General features: G+C 36.5%; 1 protein-coding gene across 1 annotated transcript; it reads right to left on the reverse strand.

Moving 5' to 3' along the window:
* Positions 1 to 9,198: 9,198 nt before the first annotated feature.
* LOC131646284 (uncharacterized) lies at positions 9,199 to 13,450 on the reverse strand. Its single transcript, XM_058916369.1, has 11 exons — positions 13,296 to 13,450; positions 13,061 to 13,174; positions 12,675 to 12,793; positions 12,460 to 12,506; positions 12,284 to 12,384; positions 11,910 to 11,997; positions 11,008 to 11,116; positions 10,743 to 10,914; positions 10,502 to 10,573; positions 10,252 to 10,365; positions 9,199 to 10,154 (listed from the first exon to the last, which is right to left on the reverse strand). The coding sequence occupies exons 1-11, from the start codon at positions 13,395 to 13,397 to the stop codon at positions 10,062 to 10,064; spliced, it is 1,131 nt and encodes a 376-aa protein (XP_058772352.1). The 5' UTR covers positions 13,398 to 13,450; the 3' UTR covers positions 9,199 to 10,061.
* Between the last annotated feature and the right edge of the window lie 305 nt (positions 13,451 to 13,755).

The raw sequence follows: 13,755 nt of genomic DNA on the forward strand, positions 1-13,755 counted from the left end.
CAGGGAAACGGCCTATGACATATATGAGTCCTTGAAAATGACTCATGAAGGAAATGCTCAAGTCAAGGAGACTAAAGCTCTCGCTTTAATCCAGAAGTATGAAGCCTTCAAGATGGAGGATGATGAAGACATTGAAAAGATGTTTTCAAGATTTCAAACTCTTACTGCTGGATTGAGAGTTCTTGACAAGGGATACACCAAGGCTGATCATGTAAAGAAGATCATCAGAAGCTTACCCAGAAGATGGGGTCCTATGGTGACTGCATTCAAGATTGCAAAGAATCTGAATGAAGTTTCTCTGGAAGAGCTTATCAGTGCCTTGAGAAGCCATGAAATAGAGCTGGACGCAAATGAGCCTCAAAAGAAAGGTAAGTCTATTGCATTAAAATCCAATATCAAGAAATGCACTAACGCTTTTCAGGCTAGAGAAGAAGATCCTGAAGAATCAGAATCTGAAGAAGAAGATGAACTGTCCTTGATCTCCAGAAGGCTAAATCAACTCTGGAAGAACAAGCAAAGGAAGTTCAGAGGCGTCAGAAGTTCAAAGAAATTTGAACGTGGAGAATCTTCTGACGACAGAAGATTTGACAAGAAGAAGGTCATGTGCTATGAATGCAATGAGCCTGGACACTTCAAGAATGAATGTCTAAAACTTCAGAAGGAAAATCCCAAGAAGAAGTTTCATAAGAAGAAAGGTCTTATGGCAACCTGGGATGAGTCAGAAGATGATTCAGACTCTGAAGATGAGCAGGCTAACTGTGCGCTGATGGCGACAGAAGATGACGGATCAGAATCTACATCAGAATCAGATTCTGAAGAGGTATTTTCTGAACTTACTAGAGATGAGTTAGTTTCCGGTCTAACTGAACTTCTGGAATTCAAGTCTCAGATTAGTCTCAAATACAAAGAGCTGAAAAAGCTATTTGAATTTGAAACAAAAAAGCTTGAGTTGGAGAATTCTGAATTAAAAGAAAAACTTTTAAAATTATCCAATAATGTTGGATCTCCTTCTGATTCAGAAAAATCCACTCCTAGTCTAAACCATATTCTGAAAGAATATGATTTAAGTTTCAGGAAGTTCTTATCTAGAAGTATTGGCAGAAGTCAGCTAGCTTCTATGATATATGCTGTGTCTGGAAACAAAAGAGTCGGCATTGGTTTTGAGGGTGAAACCCCATACAAACTTGAACCTGTTGATGAAATGAAATTCACATACAAGCCATTGTATGATCAGTTCAAGTATGGCCACTCCCATGATATTAGGCACACTTCACATGCTCAAAGTTTTCACATAACACACACCAAAAAGCATGTGACACAACCTAGGAAATATCATGAAACTCACATTAAAAATTATCATGCTGTTCCTCCTATTGCTTACAATGTTAAACCCAAGTTCAATCAGAACTTGAGAAAATCTAACAAGAAAGGACCCAAGAAAATGTGGGTACCTAAGGATAAGATTATTCCTATTGCAGATATCCTTGGCTGCAAAAAGGACAAAGCACAACATGTCGTGGTACCTGGACTCTGGATGCTCACGACACATGACAGGAAGAAGGTCTATGTTCCAAGACCTGGTGCTTAAGTCTGGAGGAGAAGTCAAGTTTGGAGGAGATCAGAAGGGCAAGATAATTGGCTCTGGAACTATAAAGTCTGGTAACTCTCCTTCCATTTCTAATGTACTTCTTGTAGAAGGATTAACACATAACCTCTTATCTATCAGTCAATTGAGTGACAATGGTTATGATATAATCTTTAATCAAAAGTCTTGCAAGGCTGTAAATCAGAAGGATGGCTCAATCCTATTTACAGGCAAGAGGAAGAACAACATTTATAAGACAGATCTGCAAGATCTTATGAGTCAGAAGGTGACTTGTCTTATGTCTGTTTCTGAAGAGCAGTGGGTCTGGCACAGAAGATTAGGTCATGCTAGTTTGAGAAAGATTTCTCAGATTAACAAACTAAATCTGGTCAGAGGACTCCCTAATCTGAAATTCAAATCAGATGCTCTTTGTGAAGCATGTCAGAAGGGCAAGTTCTCCAAACCTGCATTCAAGTCCAAGAATGTTGTTTCTACCTCAAGGCCATTAGAACTCTTGCACATTGATCTGTTTGGCCCAGTCAAAACAGCATCTGTCAGAGGGAAGAAATATGGATTAGTCATCGTAGATGATTATAGCCGCTGGACGTGGGTAAAATTCTTGAAACACAAGGATGAGTCTCATTCAGTGTTCTTTGATTTCTGCATTCAGATTCAATCTGAAAAAGAGTGTAAAATCATAAAGGTTAGAAGTGATCATGGTGGTGAATTTGAGAACAGATCCTTTGAAGAATTCTTCAAAGAAAATGGTATTGCCCATGATTTCTCTTGTCCTAGAACTCCACAGCAAAATGGAGTTGTAGAACGAAAGAATAGGACTCTGCAAGAAATGGCCAGAACCATGATCAATGAAACCAATATGGCTAAGCATTTCTGGGCAGAAGCAATAAACACTGCATGCTATATTCAGAATAGAATCTCTATCAGACCTATTCTAAATAAGACTCCTTATGAATTGTGGAAGAATAAAAAGCCCAACATTTCATATTTCCATCCTTTTGGATGTGTATGCTTTATTCTGAACACTAAAGATCATCTTGGTAAGTTTGATTCCAAAGCACAAAAATGTTTCCTTCTTGGATATTCTGAACGCTCAAAAGGCTACAGAGTATACAATACTGAAACATTGATTGTAGAAGAATCAATCAATATCAGGTTTGATGATAAGCTTGGTTCTGAAAAACCAAAGCAGTTTGATAATTTTGCAGATTGGGATATTGATATATCAGAAGTTGCTGAGCCAAGAAGCAACGCATCAGAAGCAGAGCTTCTCAGAAGCAAAGAATCTGAAGATCAAGTATCAGCTTCTCTGGAGAATCTAAGCATTTCTGAAGAACCATCTGTCAGAAGATCATCCAGACTCATCTCTGGTCATTCAGAAGATGTCATTCTTGGAAAGAAGGATGATCCAATCAGAACAAGAGCATTCCTTAAGAACAATGCAGACTGTCAATTAGGTCTTGTATCTTTGATCGAGCCAACTTCTGTTGATCATGCTCTAGAAGATCCAGACTGGATAATTGCTATGCAAGAAGAACTGAATCAGTTTACAAGAAATGATGTTTGGGATCTTGTTCCTAGACCAGATGGATTCAATATAATCGGTACAAAATGGGTCTTCAGAAACAAGCTCAGTGAGAAAGGTGAAGTGGTAAGGAACAAAGCCAGACTGGTGGCTCAGGGTTATAGTCAGCAAGAAGGGATTGACTATACAGAGACCTTTGCACCAGTGGCCAGGTTAGAATCTATTCGTCTATTAATTTCATTTGCCACTCAACATAACATCACTCTCTATCAGATGGATGTTAAGAGTGCCTTCTTAAATGGTTATATAGATGAAGAAGTTTATGTCCATCAACCTTCTGGTTTTGAAGACTCTATGTCTCCTAATCATGTTTTTAAACTAAAGAAATCGTTGTATGGATTGAAACAAGCTCCCAGAGCTTGGTATGAACGCTTAAGTTCTTTCCTTCTGGATAATGGTTTCACTAGAGGAAAAGTGGACACTACTCTCTTTTGTAAAACCTTTAAAAGGGATATTTTAATTTGTCAAATATATGTAGATGATATTATTTTTGGAACATCTAATGCTACACTTGGAAAGGAGTTTGCTGAGTCTATGCAGGCTGAGTTTGAAATGAGCATGATGGGAGAACTCAAGTATTTCCTTGGAATACAATTAAATCAAACATCAGAAGGAACGTATGTTCACCAAACCAAGTATGTGAAGGAACTTCTGAAGAAGTTTAATCTTCTAGACTGCAAAGAAGCCAAAACTCCTATGCATCCAACATGCATCCTAGGTAAGGATGAGGTAAGTAAGAAGGTAGATCAGAAGTTATACAGAGGTATGATTGGATCTCTTCTATATTTGACTGCTTCTAGACCTGACATTCTGTTCAGTGTTTGTTTGTGTGCTAGATTCCAATCAGATCCTAGAGAATCTCATTTAACTGCTGTTAAGAGAATTCTAAGGTATTTGAAAGGTACTACTAATGTTGGCTTAGTTTACAGAAAATCTAAAGAATACAACTTAGTAGGATTCTACGATGCTGACTATGCTGGAGACAGAATTGAAAGAAAGAGTACTTCAGGAAGTTGCCAATTTCTTGGAAGTCATTTGATATCCTGGTATAGCAAGAAGCAAGCAACTATTGCTCTATCAACAACAGAAGCAGAATATGTCGCTGCTGCTGGTTGCAGTACACAGATGCTCTGGATGAAGAGTCAGTTAGAAGATTATCAGATATATGAGAGTAACATTCCTATATTCTGTGATAATACTTCTGCTATATGTTTATCTAAGAATCCTATTCTTCATTCAAAAGCTAAACATATTGAGATTAAACATCATTTCATAAGGGACTATGTTCAGAAGGGTGTTATATCTTTAAACTTTGTGGATACAGACCATCAATGGGCTGATATCTTTACAAAACCCCTGGCTGAAGATAGGTTTAAGTTCATTCTGAAGAACATCAGTATGGATTTATGCCCAGAATGAGAAGATGAGAAGTTCTTACGTATGAGTATCTTCTGAAATGAATGTGGATTTTTTTTTAATCAGAAGTTCTGATTGAAATCTTTTAGAAATTATGATTCGGTTATTACTAACGTTTCATTGTCTAAGTTGATTCAGAACCTCTTTTAAAGCAAAACAGCTGTAACGTTTTATCTCGGGATGGTAAACCTGTCGTTACTGTTCATGGATAAGCGCGCGTGCAGTTGAAGGGACGCCGACCATAGGTAACTGTGCTAGTCACCTAATTTGTCTTTATTATCTCTCCTCATGTCACGTAACATTAAATGCTATCCATCATTTGTTTCATTTTATTTTCTTTTAAATACTCTTCAAACGCTTCTCCTTCCCTCTTATATTTTCTCTATTACACTCTGTCCTTGTTTTCCTTCTCTATCTCTTTGCATTCCTCATAAAGTTTTTTTTAAAATCCTAGTTCAAACCTAGCATTCATCTTGAATCCTTTGTCTGGATCTCTTAATCTTGCTCTAAGCCTGTTGAAGATCTATGACTCAAAGGCGGCAGATCTCTGCATATCTCGGGATGGCTCTCCTAATACCTCTCAAGTCAGACCTCTTCTGTGATGTTGATATCAACGTTCACCCAAAGACAGAAGACTTTCTTGAGTTATGGGAAGAGGTTAAGAATGATATTCTTAACTTCTATGTTAAGAGAAAGCCCCGTTTGCAACAGTAGCTCTCTGTCTGTGAACTGTCCCTCTCTTCCTCTTTGGTCTCTTGGATCTCTCCTACAGTGGAGGTTCTAGTCTGGAAGACAAGAAGACCACAGGGATTCTTGATGGGTTGACACAGAATGTGTCTTGCTAGGGTGCTGTTTTAAATTTTTGTAGTCATTTCCTCTTGGGATGACTTTTTATGTATTTGCTAGGAATGTTTCTCATCTTGTTAAACATAAGAACCTTTTGTAATATCTTTTGATTATCAATGAAAAGTTTCTTTGTTTTTACATTCCAGTGATTTTATTTGTCGTTTTATTCATCTGAATCTTTTGAAATATTCTTTTTGATGTTATGACAAAAAGGGGGAGAAGATAAATGATAAATGATTTGATTAATCTATCAGTTGCTGGGTAAAGCTCCCACACATTTACTAACAAGAACTGCAAGTTCTATATGGTTTAAGTGTTTTGCAGGTATAAAGAAGTGAAGAGAATCTTCAAAGCAAACACAAGAAGCAAAACCATAAGAAGTGTTATTCTGTAAAAAGAATAAGCTCATGGAAACTGAAGCAAGCTGAGTGCTGTCAAGCTTCAGAAATCAGAAGCAAGAAAGAAGAATGAATCAGAAGCACTGATAATAGAATTTGATCCATATTTGTCTATTTGCTCTGACAAAATTCTATTTGCTCTGATACATTATTTCAGCCTTTATGGCTCTGATACATATCATGTGTTCGAATATACATTTTATGTTCTGACTCGTTCATGCTGACTTTTGTCGTTTAGTTTTTGTTCTGTAACATTTCAGGATGTAGAGATGCTCTGGTACATTCAACAATGTTCTGATACAAATCTAGCATGAAGTGATGTTGGTAGAAATTCAAAGCTCTGAAGCTATCCGAGGGAAGCAGAAATCAGAAGCTGTGAATGTTCTAAAGATCCAGAAAACTCAAGTTCTGAAGCTGTCCTAAATGGAAGCAGAAATCAGAAGCTGTGAATGTTCTGAAGATCAAAGAAATTCAAGTTCTGAAGCTGTCCTAAATGGAAGCAGAAATCAGAAGCTGTGAATGTTCTGAAGATCAAAGAAATTCAAGTTCTGAAGCTGTCCTAGATGGAAGCAGGAATCAGAAGCTGTGAGTGTTCTAGGGATCTAAAGAAATTCTAGTTCTGAAGCTGTCCAATGGAAGCAGAAGTCAGAAGCTATGAATTCTCTAAAGACAGAAGCTTATGTGATCGTCTCTACCGAAATAATCAGGGAAGTCTTTTATTAAAGTTCTTCGAGTATTTATTTCAGGGGGAGATTATTTATCTCAGGGGGAGATTGTTAATCTCAGGGGAGACATATTCATATGCTTATGCTATAGCTGTGTAATTTGTCTTTTGCCGTCTGCTCTTTCTGATCGCAAATTCATATCATTTATATATGTTTTTGTCATCATCAAAAAGGGGGAGATTGTTAGAACAAGATTTGTTCTGATCAATTATCTTAGTTTTGATGATAACAATAATATGAATTTTGCTTAAGATAATATGGTACTCTAATCCAATGCAATTTCCTTTTCAGGAAATATATAAAGAGTATGCATAATTCAGCGCTCAGAAGCTTTGTCTCAAGGGTTCAGCATGCAACATCAGAACATGGTCTGGCAAGACATCAGAAGATGGTCGAAGCAGAATCAGAACATGGGTCTATGGAAGCATCAGAAGAACATGAGATCAGAAGCACTGAAGTTCTGATGGTATCACGCTCAGAAGCACTTCAAGGTCAGAAGATCAGAAGATGCTTTGCACCAAGCTGTTTGACTCTGATGATATTCAAACGTTGTATTCACAAACATCAGATCAGAAGGAAGTACAAGTGGCAAGCTACGCTGACTGACAAAAGGAACGTTAAAAGCTATTATAGGCAACGTCAGTAGACACAGCGTGAACAAGGCTCGAGGTAGTTGACAAAAGCGTATAACATTAAATGCGATGCTGTACGGAACACGCAAAGCATTAAATGCACTCAACGGTCATCTTCTCCAACGCCCATAAATATGAAGTTCTGATGAGAAGCAAGGTTAACGATCCTGAACAAAACAACTCATATTAACTTGCTAAAACTCTGTTCTATTCAAAGCTCAGAATCTTCATCTTCATCAAAGCTCACTACATTGCTGTTGTAATATATTAGTGAGATTAAGCTTAAACGTTAAGAGAAATATCACAGTTTGTGATTATAGCTTTTAAGAAGCAATTGTAATACTCTTAGAATTGATTACATTAAGTTGTAAGGAACTAGAGTGATCGTGTGGATCAGAATACTCTAGGAAGTCTTAGAGGTTATCTAAGCAGGTTGTAACTAGAGTGATCGTGTGGATCAGAATACTCTAGAAAAGTCTTAGAGGGTATCTAAGCAGTTGTTCCTGGAGTGATCAGTGTGTGATCAGAAGACTCTGGAAGACTTAGTTGCTGACTAAGTGGAGAACCATTGTAATCCGTGCGATTAGTGGATTAAATCCTCAGTTGAGGTAAATCATCTCTGCGGGGGTGGACTGGAGTAGTTTAGTTAACAACGAACCAGGATAAAAATAACTGTGCAATTTATTTTTATCTGTCAAGTTTTTAAAGCTACACTTATTCAAACCCCCCCTTTCTAAGTGTTTTTCTATCCTTCACTATCTATTCTATCTCCACTAATTAGGCCCATTAGCTATTATTTCATTATTCCACCAATAATTATAATAACCCAGTTAGTCAAATTAACACAACAATACACATAATCAAATAATTAAATAATTATTATACCACATAATAATTAAATAATTAATTAATTAATAAAAACACCAAATAAAATAATTAAATAAATAACTAATAAAATCAGGATGTTACAGTGCACTTTTACACTTTTTAGGGGAACCTTTGGTTTTTACCGGTTGTGAATGAGGTTTCATGTCAGTTGTTTCTGGAAATGCGATTTTCCTCAACAGTTCTTTAATGTGCAATCTTATAGTGTCATCCACTTTAGAAAAACTATCCATGATCACTTCCAACTCGGTTGCAATGGTTATACTCGATGTATCATCCTTCGTCGAATCGTGGTCATCAAATCGAAGTCTTTTCCAATGAGTGTATACCTCGTCCACGCGGATGGGGGAGTTTACCTTAATTTTTTAGAAATGAGACAAGCACATGGAAGCCCGTAAGATTTCCTAATTGTACATCCACACTTCGAACTATTCGGGCCCGTTGTCTCCGTACGCTTCGCTTCATGACAAATAAAGTTCAATCTCGCTAGGGATATGTTTGGAACCAACTATGAGTATAGAGTGTTATCTTTAAATCGGCGTTCTACCACAATTATGCTCTGACCAAAATTTGTTTGAATTTCATTATATTTTTTTGAAGCATTTGATTCACCGTGTCCCATTCTCTACAAAAATCTCCCGTGCTATCACCGTGTCCAATGTCACGGATACTGACTTTATCATCACCCACTTTGTACCTTGAAACATAGTGGTTATCGTCCAAAAATTTCAATAGTTTTTGCATTTCGGATTTCGGTCCTCTGCTCGCAATGTCCGTTTATAACATTCATTGTATATCTGCTTGATATTTGAAACACTTTGTGGACTTTTCCGTTTCAAATCTGCAAGTAAGTTTCTCGTTGCAACTTTGATTATCGACATTTCCAAAATAGTCTCTTTCTCCTATGACTTATGTCGACCTACAATTGGATGACCTTGTAGCTTGGTGTCCAACGCATAATTATGTTTACCATAAGTGACACTAAACTGTCATGTATCATCCATCCTACATGATCTACGCAATTTAAACGAACACTCACATTTTCTCGATTCAATGTCATCATGTTTTAACTTCCAAAATTTTAAAACATACTTTCCACCTCTCTCGCATCTCATCGTTATAATTTCTTGTCTTCTACTAGTGTCATTGTCGGGCCTTCCAATCATAATGCCAAACCTAAGTTTGCTTGCTTCCATTCGTACTCATTCAAGCATATGTTGACGAACGTTGAAAACTTGATCATTTGTAAGTTATTGTCGGACATCTATCGAAACAACAATCATTTTAACATCGTCCTTAACCTCGTCCGACTTAGCATCATCATTCACCTTGTCCGAAACAACTTTGGAAAACATGTTGGGGTGCACCATATATAAAACGGGAAAAAACAAAAAATTTGTTAAGAATTATGTTTCTGTAACAGACAGTTTCGGAAATGCACTTACAAATTAATTTATGTGGGTTTCGAAAATGCATTTCCGAACAGACGCACTGTTTTCTATCAAAATTACTATTACACCCCATATCTTATTGTAACACGTGATTGAATTACTACAAGCAGCTATTATGCACATTAAACATTTTTTATTGGACAAATCTGTTGAATATACCCTGCAGTGATAGTCCCTAAACATTGTTTTGAAAAAAGCTTGCTTAGATTAATACTGCATCGACGACGACAACCACCTCACCTCATAGGTTACTACTTTTTTTGAAACAATACTTATAAAGTCACCACCATGTCTACCACTCTTTCCCATTTTCGATTATGATAAAAGCAATTGTTTGCTTCTGATACAAGTTGCTTAATTTCTAACCAGCCTCTTCCAAAAAGAGCCAACCATCAACTAATCTATTTCTTGGTTTTACAGGTGGTAGGAACCCTGGATAAATATCTTATGGAGTGAAACATAATTATTTATATAATTCGGAATTATTCTAAGTGGCTCAAGAAATTCAGAGCATTACTCTTTACATGCCAAAAAGAAAGCAATTTGAGTAGCACGGAAGCAACAGCACGCTGTCTTCCACAGCAATAGGCTGCCTGAAAGGATTTAATTGAACCTACATAAGAGTACAAAAGATCATCAAAACTCTTGGTAAATGATATAAAGGATTATATTCGAAATACAAGACATCATAAATCAAATTAGAAGCTTACTGGTAATCTAAGAGGGCGTCCAGATACAGTCTTTATGCAACTTGCTGCAAGGTGACAAGCTTCCTCACAATAATCGGTAAAAACAGCTGGGACATCAATCTTTTCAATTAACTCCTGAAAATTCGATCAAGCAAACAAAGAAAACGAAGAAGGAAATGATGTAGACGTGGCTCATAGTTTTTGACCCGAAGGTAGCACAAAACTAAAACTAACTCCTAAACAGACGATAATCAAAAGATGGGAGACGTACAATACTTGGTAACCAACTGGAATAGGCAGCAATACCACCATTTGGTGCAATAATTAGGTGAGGAAAGGAACCCTGTAATCGGAATATTAATTACAACAAATTGTTGATTTCAAAGAATCAGACAGTAAATCAAAACAAGCTAGATTAAATTAAATGACAGCAACATACTACACCACTGAGAACAAGTATTACTAAACATTTGCATATATATTAACTCCTTTTAGATGCTGCAATGGGATACCTTAACAATGTCTTTGTATCTGTCGTGATAGAATCCTCGCCAAAGCTGCAATGTCAATGCAGAACTCATACCTGTTTGTGTCCCTAGGATCATATTTTCACTCGCTAGTTTGCATACACATTTGGTTTCATTGCAGCAAGGATACTTAGAAATCCTGATCTTTTCACCATCCCTGTTTACTGGGAGGAAGGAAGGACATATATTTAGACCAAGTAGTGACCAGGATCATATGACAGAACAATGAGTAACGAGCAATGCATCAGACCTTTGAGGGGGAATTGCAGGTCCAACAAGTTCTAAATGAATATGCACACCAGGGAAGAGGGCTTGTAATTCTCCAAACACAGCAAGTTGTAGCAGCTCCTTCTCAGGTCCTTCCATATAAAATTTCACAAAGCCAAAGTCATGTGCAGAGAAATAATACAAAATTCTTTATTATGAAAATACATACACAAGCCTTCTTAAACAGAATGATTAATAAAGTAAAGGTGTTACTTATGCTCAATTAAAATTTAATAACTGATAAAAATGAAAGTCGTTACTTCAGGTTGGTTGATTGATAAGTTAATACTTCCACCATCAAAGCCGTGATTTTCAGGTTGGTTGATTGATAAGTCATTACTTCCACTATCCACATTTTTAGTTTGAACATCCATAATAGCTCCTCTGAGCAACTACTTATGTTTTCTCCTTTTTATTTGGGGAAATAAAATAAAGCAATGATAAAGATGATAATTGACTAACAAACGCAAACCACAAGGTAGTATGTTTTTCCTGATAAGCTTCTTTGAAAGTTTATTTGAATAATAACTCTCTATATGTTCATAAATGTATGCGTAAAATTTAAACACTACCCCGGGATAGTCCAAAACATGTTTAAGGAAAAAAAGCACAAAAATACCATTGGTGGCACAATTACTAAAACCATCCATTTTGCCAAAAGAAAAACTACAGAAGTGCCATTGGGAGGGAAAAGGTCATGCAATTGTACCAGCTTGATAATTGGGATAGTTAGATCGATTTGATATAGTATAAATACATAGATAGACGTTGATGAAATATTTTAGAGACTAATTAAGCACTTTCCATTCATGAGATATATAATTAAAGAGAATCAATGAAGATGTCATACTAAAAATCAAAATGCTTAAAGAGAATTTGATTTACCAAGGTAATGTATATACAACTTATCACTGACTTCAAGATTCAAGGTTGTAATTCCAACTAGTTGAGCAGCATGATATACGGTAAGAGGCTGAAATAGATACGAGATAATCATGTAGTTTTAAAAAGACGCATTCATTCTAAATTCTAATAATACCCAATACAATCAAGGCAACAAATTTAGTGGCAGATTCTTTCGATTGATAGTTATTAGCGAAGATTTATACCTCGCAAGGAGATGTCAAACTTCTTATTTTAGTGACGACAACTATACATATAAGCAAACAAAAAGAGCCAACTTCACACCATCACAATTGCAAATAAGCAACTGTGATGACAAGAAATGAGACTTCAAAAAAAAAATTATACAATCATACCCAGTGAAGAAGTAGGGCAACAGGTGAGTCAAACTGGATGGACCTCCACTTATAGTAGTCTTGCCAACTATACAACTGCTCTGCTACCAGAGATTCAGGTCCTGAAAATTTACAATATGTAACAGCTTTGCTCTATTTAGATAACAAAACGAGAAATTTTTGAAGCATAAAATTACCACGACAAGGACACAAAACACTTGGAAGGTCCCAGCCATTGTTTAACCTGCAAAAAGCAAAATGTAAACATTATAACGTCATAAAGATCATTCGGTGTATGTAACTATGGCTTAATTTTACCAAGTTACTCTTCAACATAGACTATAACTCATCAATCAAAAATAGAAATTAGATTAAATCCAAATATCAAAATATGAAGGAAATAAGAGGAAACCCTAAAAGATCAAATGAAGAAGATGATGCTCCGCAACGGCATTCATGCATCCACATTCCTGCTCGATGAAGGCCTCTCTTGCTCAAAAATGAGCACCTAGTTTCTTGTTTTGCACAGACCTGTTGAAATTACAAAAGCATCAATTATATGAAACAAATAAGGAAAAACACTTGGGCTTTGTTTGTTAACAAAAGTATCAAAGAGTGTATAAGCTAGAAGAGTGATAATCTACGTAGCACTAATACCTCTGAAAAAGATGTAAAAGATGTGTCAGTGGCCATGTTAGACACCTACACTGACACTTGTAATTATTACCGGTGTTGTCGGAATCGTATTCGGGGTGTCCATGGTTCATAAGTGATAATAAGTAAAAGAAAAGTGATAACCTGAATTGTGGCTTCGTGAGAGAAAGTGAAAGGAAAATCATTGAGAACACCAACACTCTCCATCTGTTGCTGTAACCTATCACACTCGTTTTTGTGATGACTCCAATGTGCAATCTAAGGAACAAAAGAAGAAGCAACGAAGCTAAGTTAACCGAAACTAGTTGAAATTTAGAGAATAATAAGGGAAACAAAAGCATGAATTTGAAAATTGATGAGTGAGAAACGGAAGCAAAACCCGGTGAGAAAGGGAGCAATACGCAACGGCTTCACAGCGTGCACAGATTGTGGTTGCGGCGCTGCTGCACCGTCTTCCGCTTCCATTCGCCGCGCACTTCATTCTTTCCGGGCTTTATTTCGGTCCTAAATCATTTTGACATTTAAACTTAGATAGCTCGTATTTAATTTTATTCATAGGGTTAATAGACATTTGACCCATGCCATATAGACCAGATTCGATTTACCCCCTATTAATTATTTTTTTTGGATTGCCCCCTTAAAATTTTAAAAGTTCTATGATTTACTCCCCTAAGACCCCCTGTAAATTTGTTTTTTTGATTTACCCCCTGGTTTTTCACTGTTTTTTACACGCTTAGGGGTACCCTAAAAATACAGGGGGTAATAAAAAAAAATTAATAGGGGGTAAACCGAATCTCGCTTATATGGCAGGGGGAAATGTCTATTAACCCTTATTTATA

Source organism: Vicia villosa, linkage group LG2 (genome assembly GCF_029867415.1).
Source record: "Vicia villosa cultivar HV-30 ecotype Madison, WI linkage group LG2, Vvil1.0, whole genome shotgun sequence".
Classification (NCBI taxonomy): Eukaryota; Viridiplantae; Streptophyta; class Magnoliopsida; order Fabales; family Fabaceae; genus Vicia; species Vicia villosa.

Excerpts from the sequence above, each read along its gene's own strand:
- LOC131646284 (XM_058916369.1), bottom strand. The coding sequence starts at position 13,397 with ATGAAGTGCGCGGCGAATGGAAGCGGAAGACGGTGCAGCAGCGCCGCA. Across the intron at positions 12,385-12,459 it reads TGTTTTGTGTCCTTGTCGTG|GACCTGAATCTCTGGTAGCA; the intron begins GTAATTTTATGC and ends GTAAATTTTCAG. Across the intron at positions 10,155-10,251 it reads GACGCCCTCTTAGATTACCA|GTTCAATTAAATCCTTTCAG; the intron begins GTAAGCTTCTAA and ends ACTCTTATGTAG.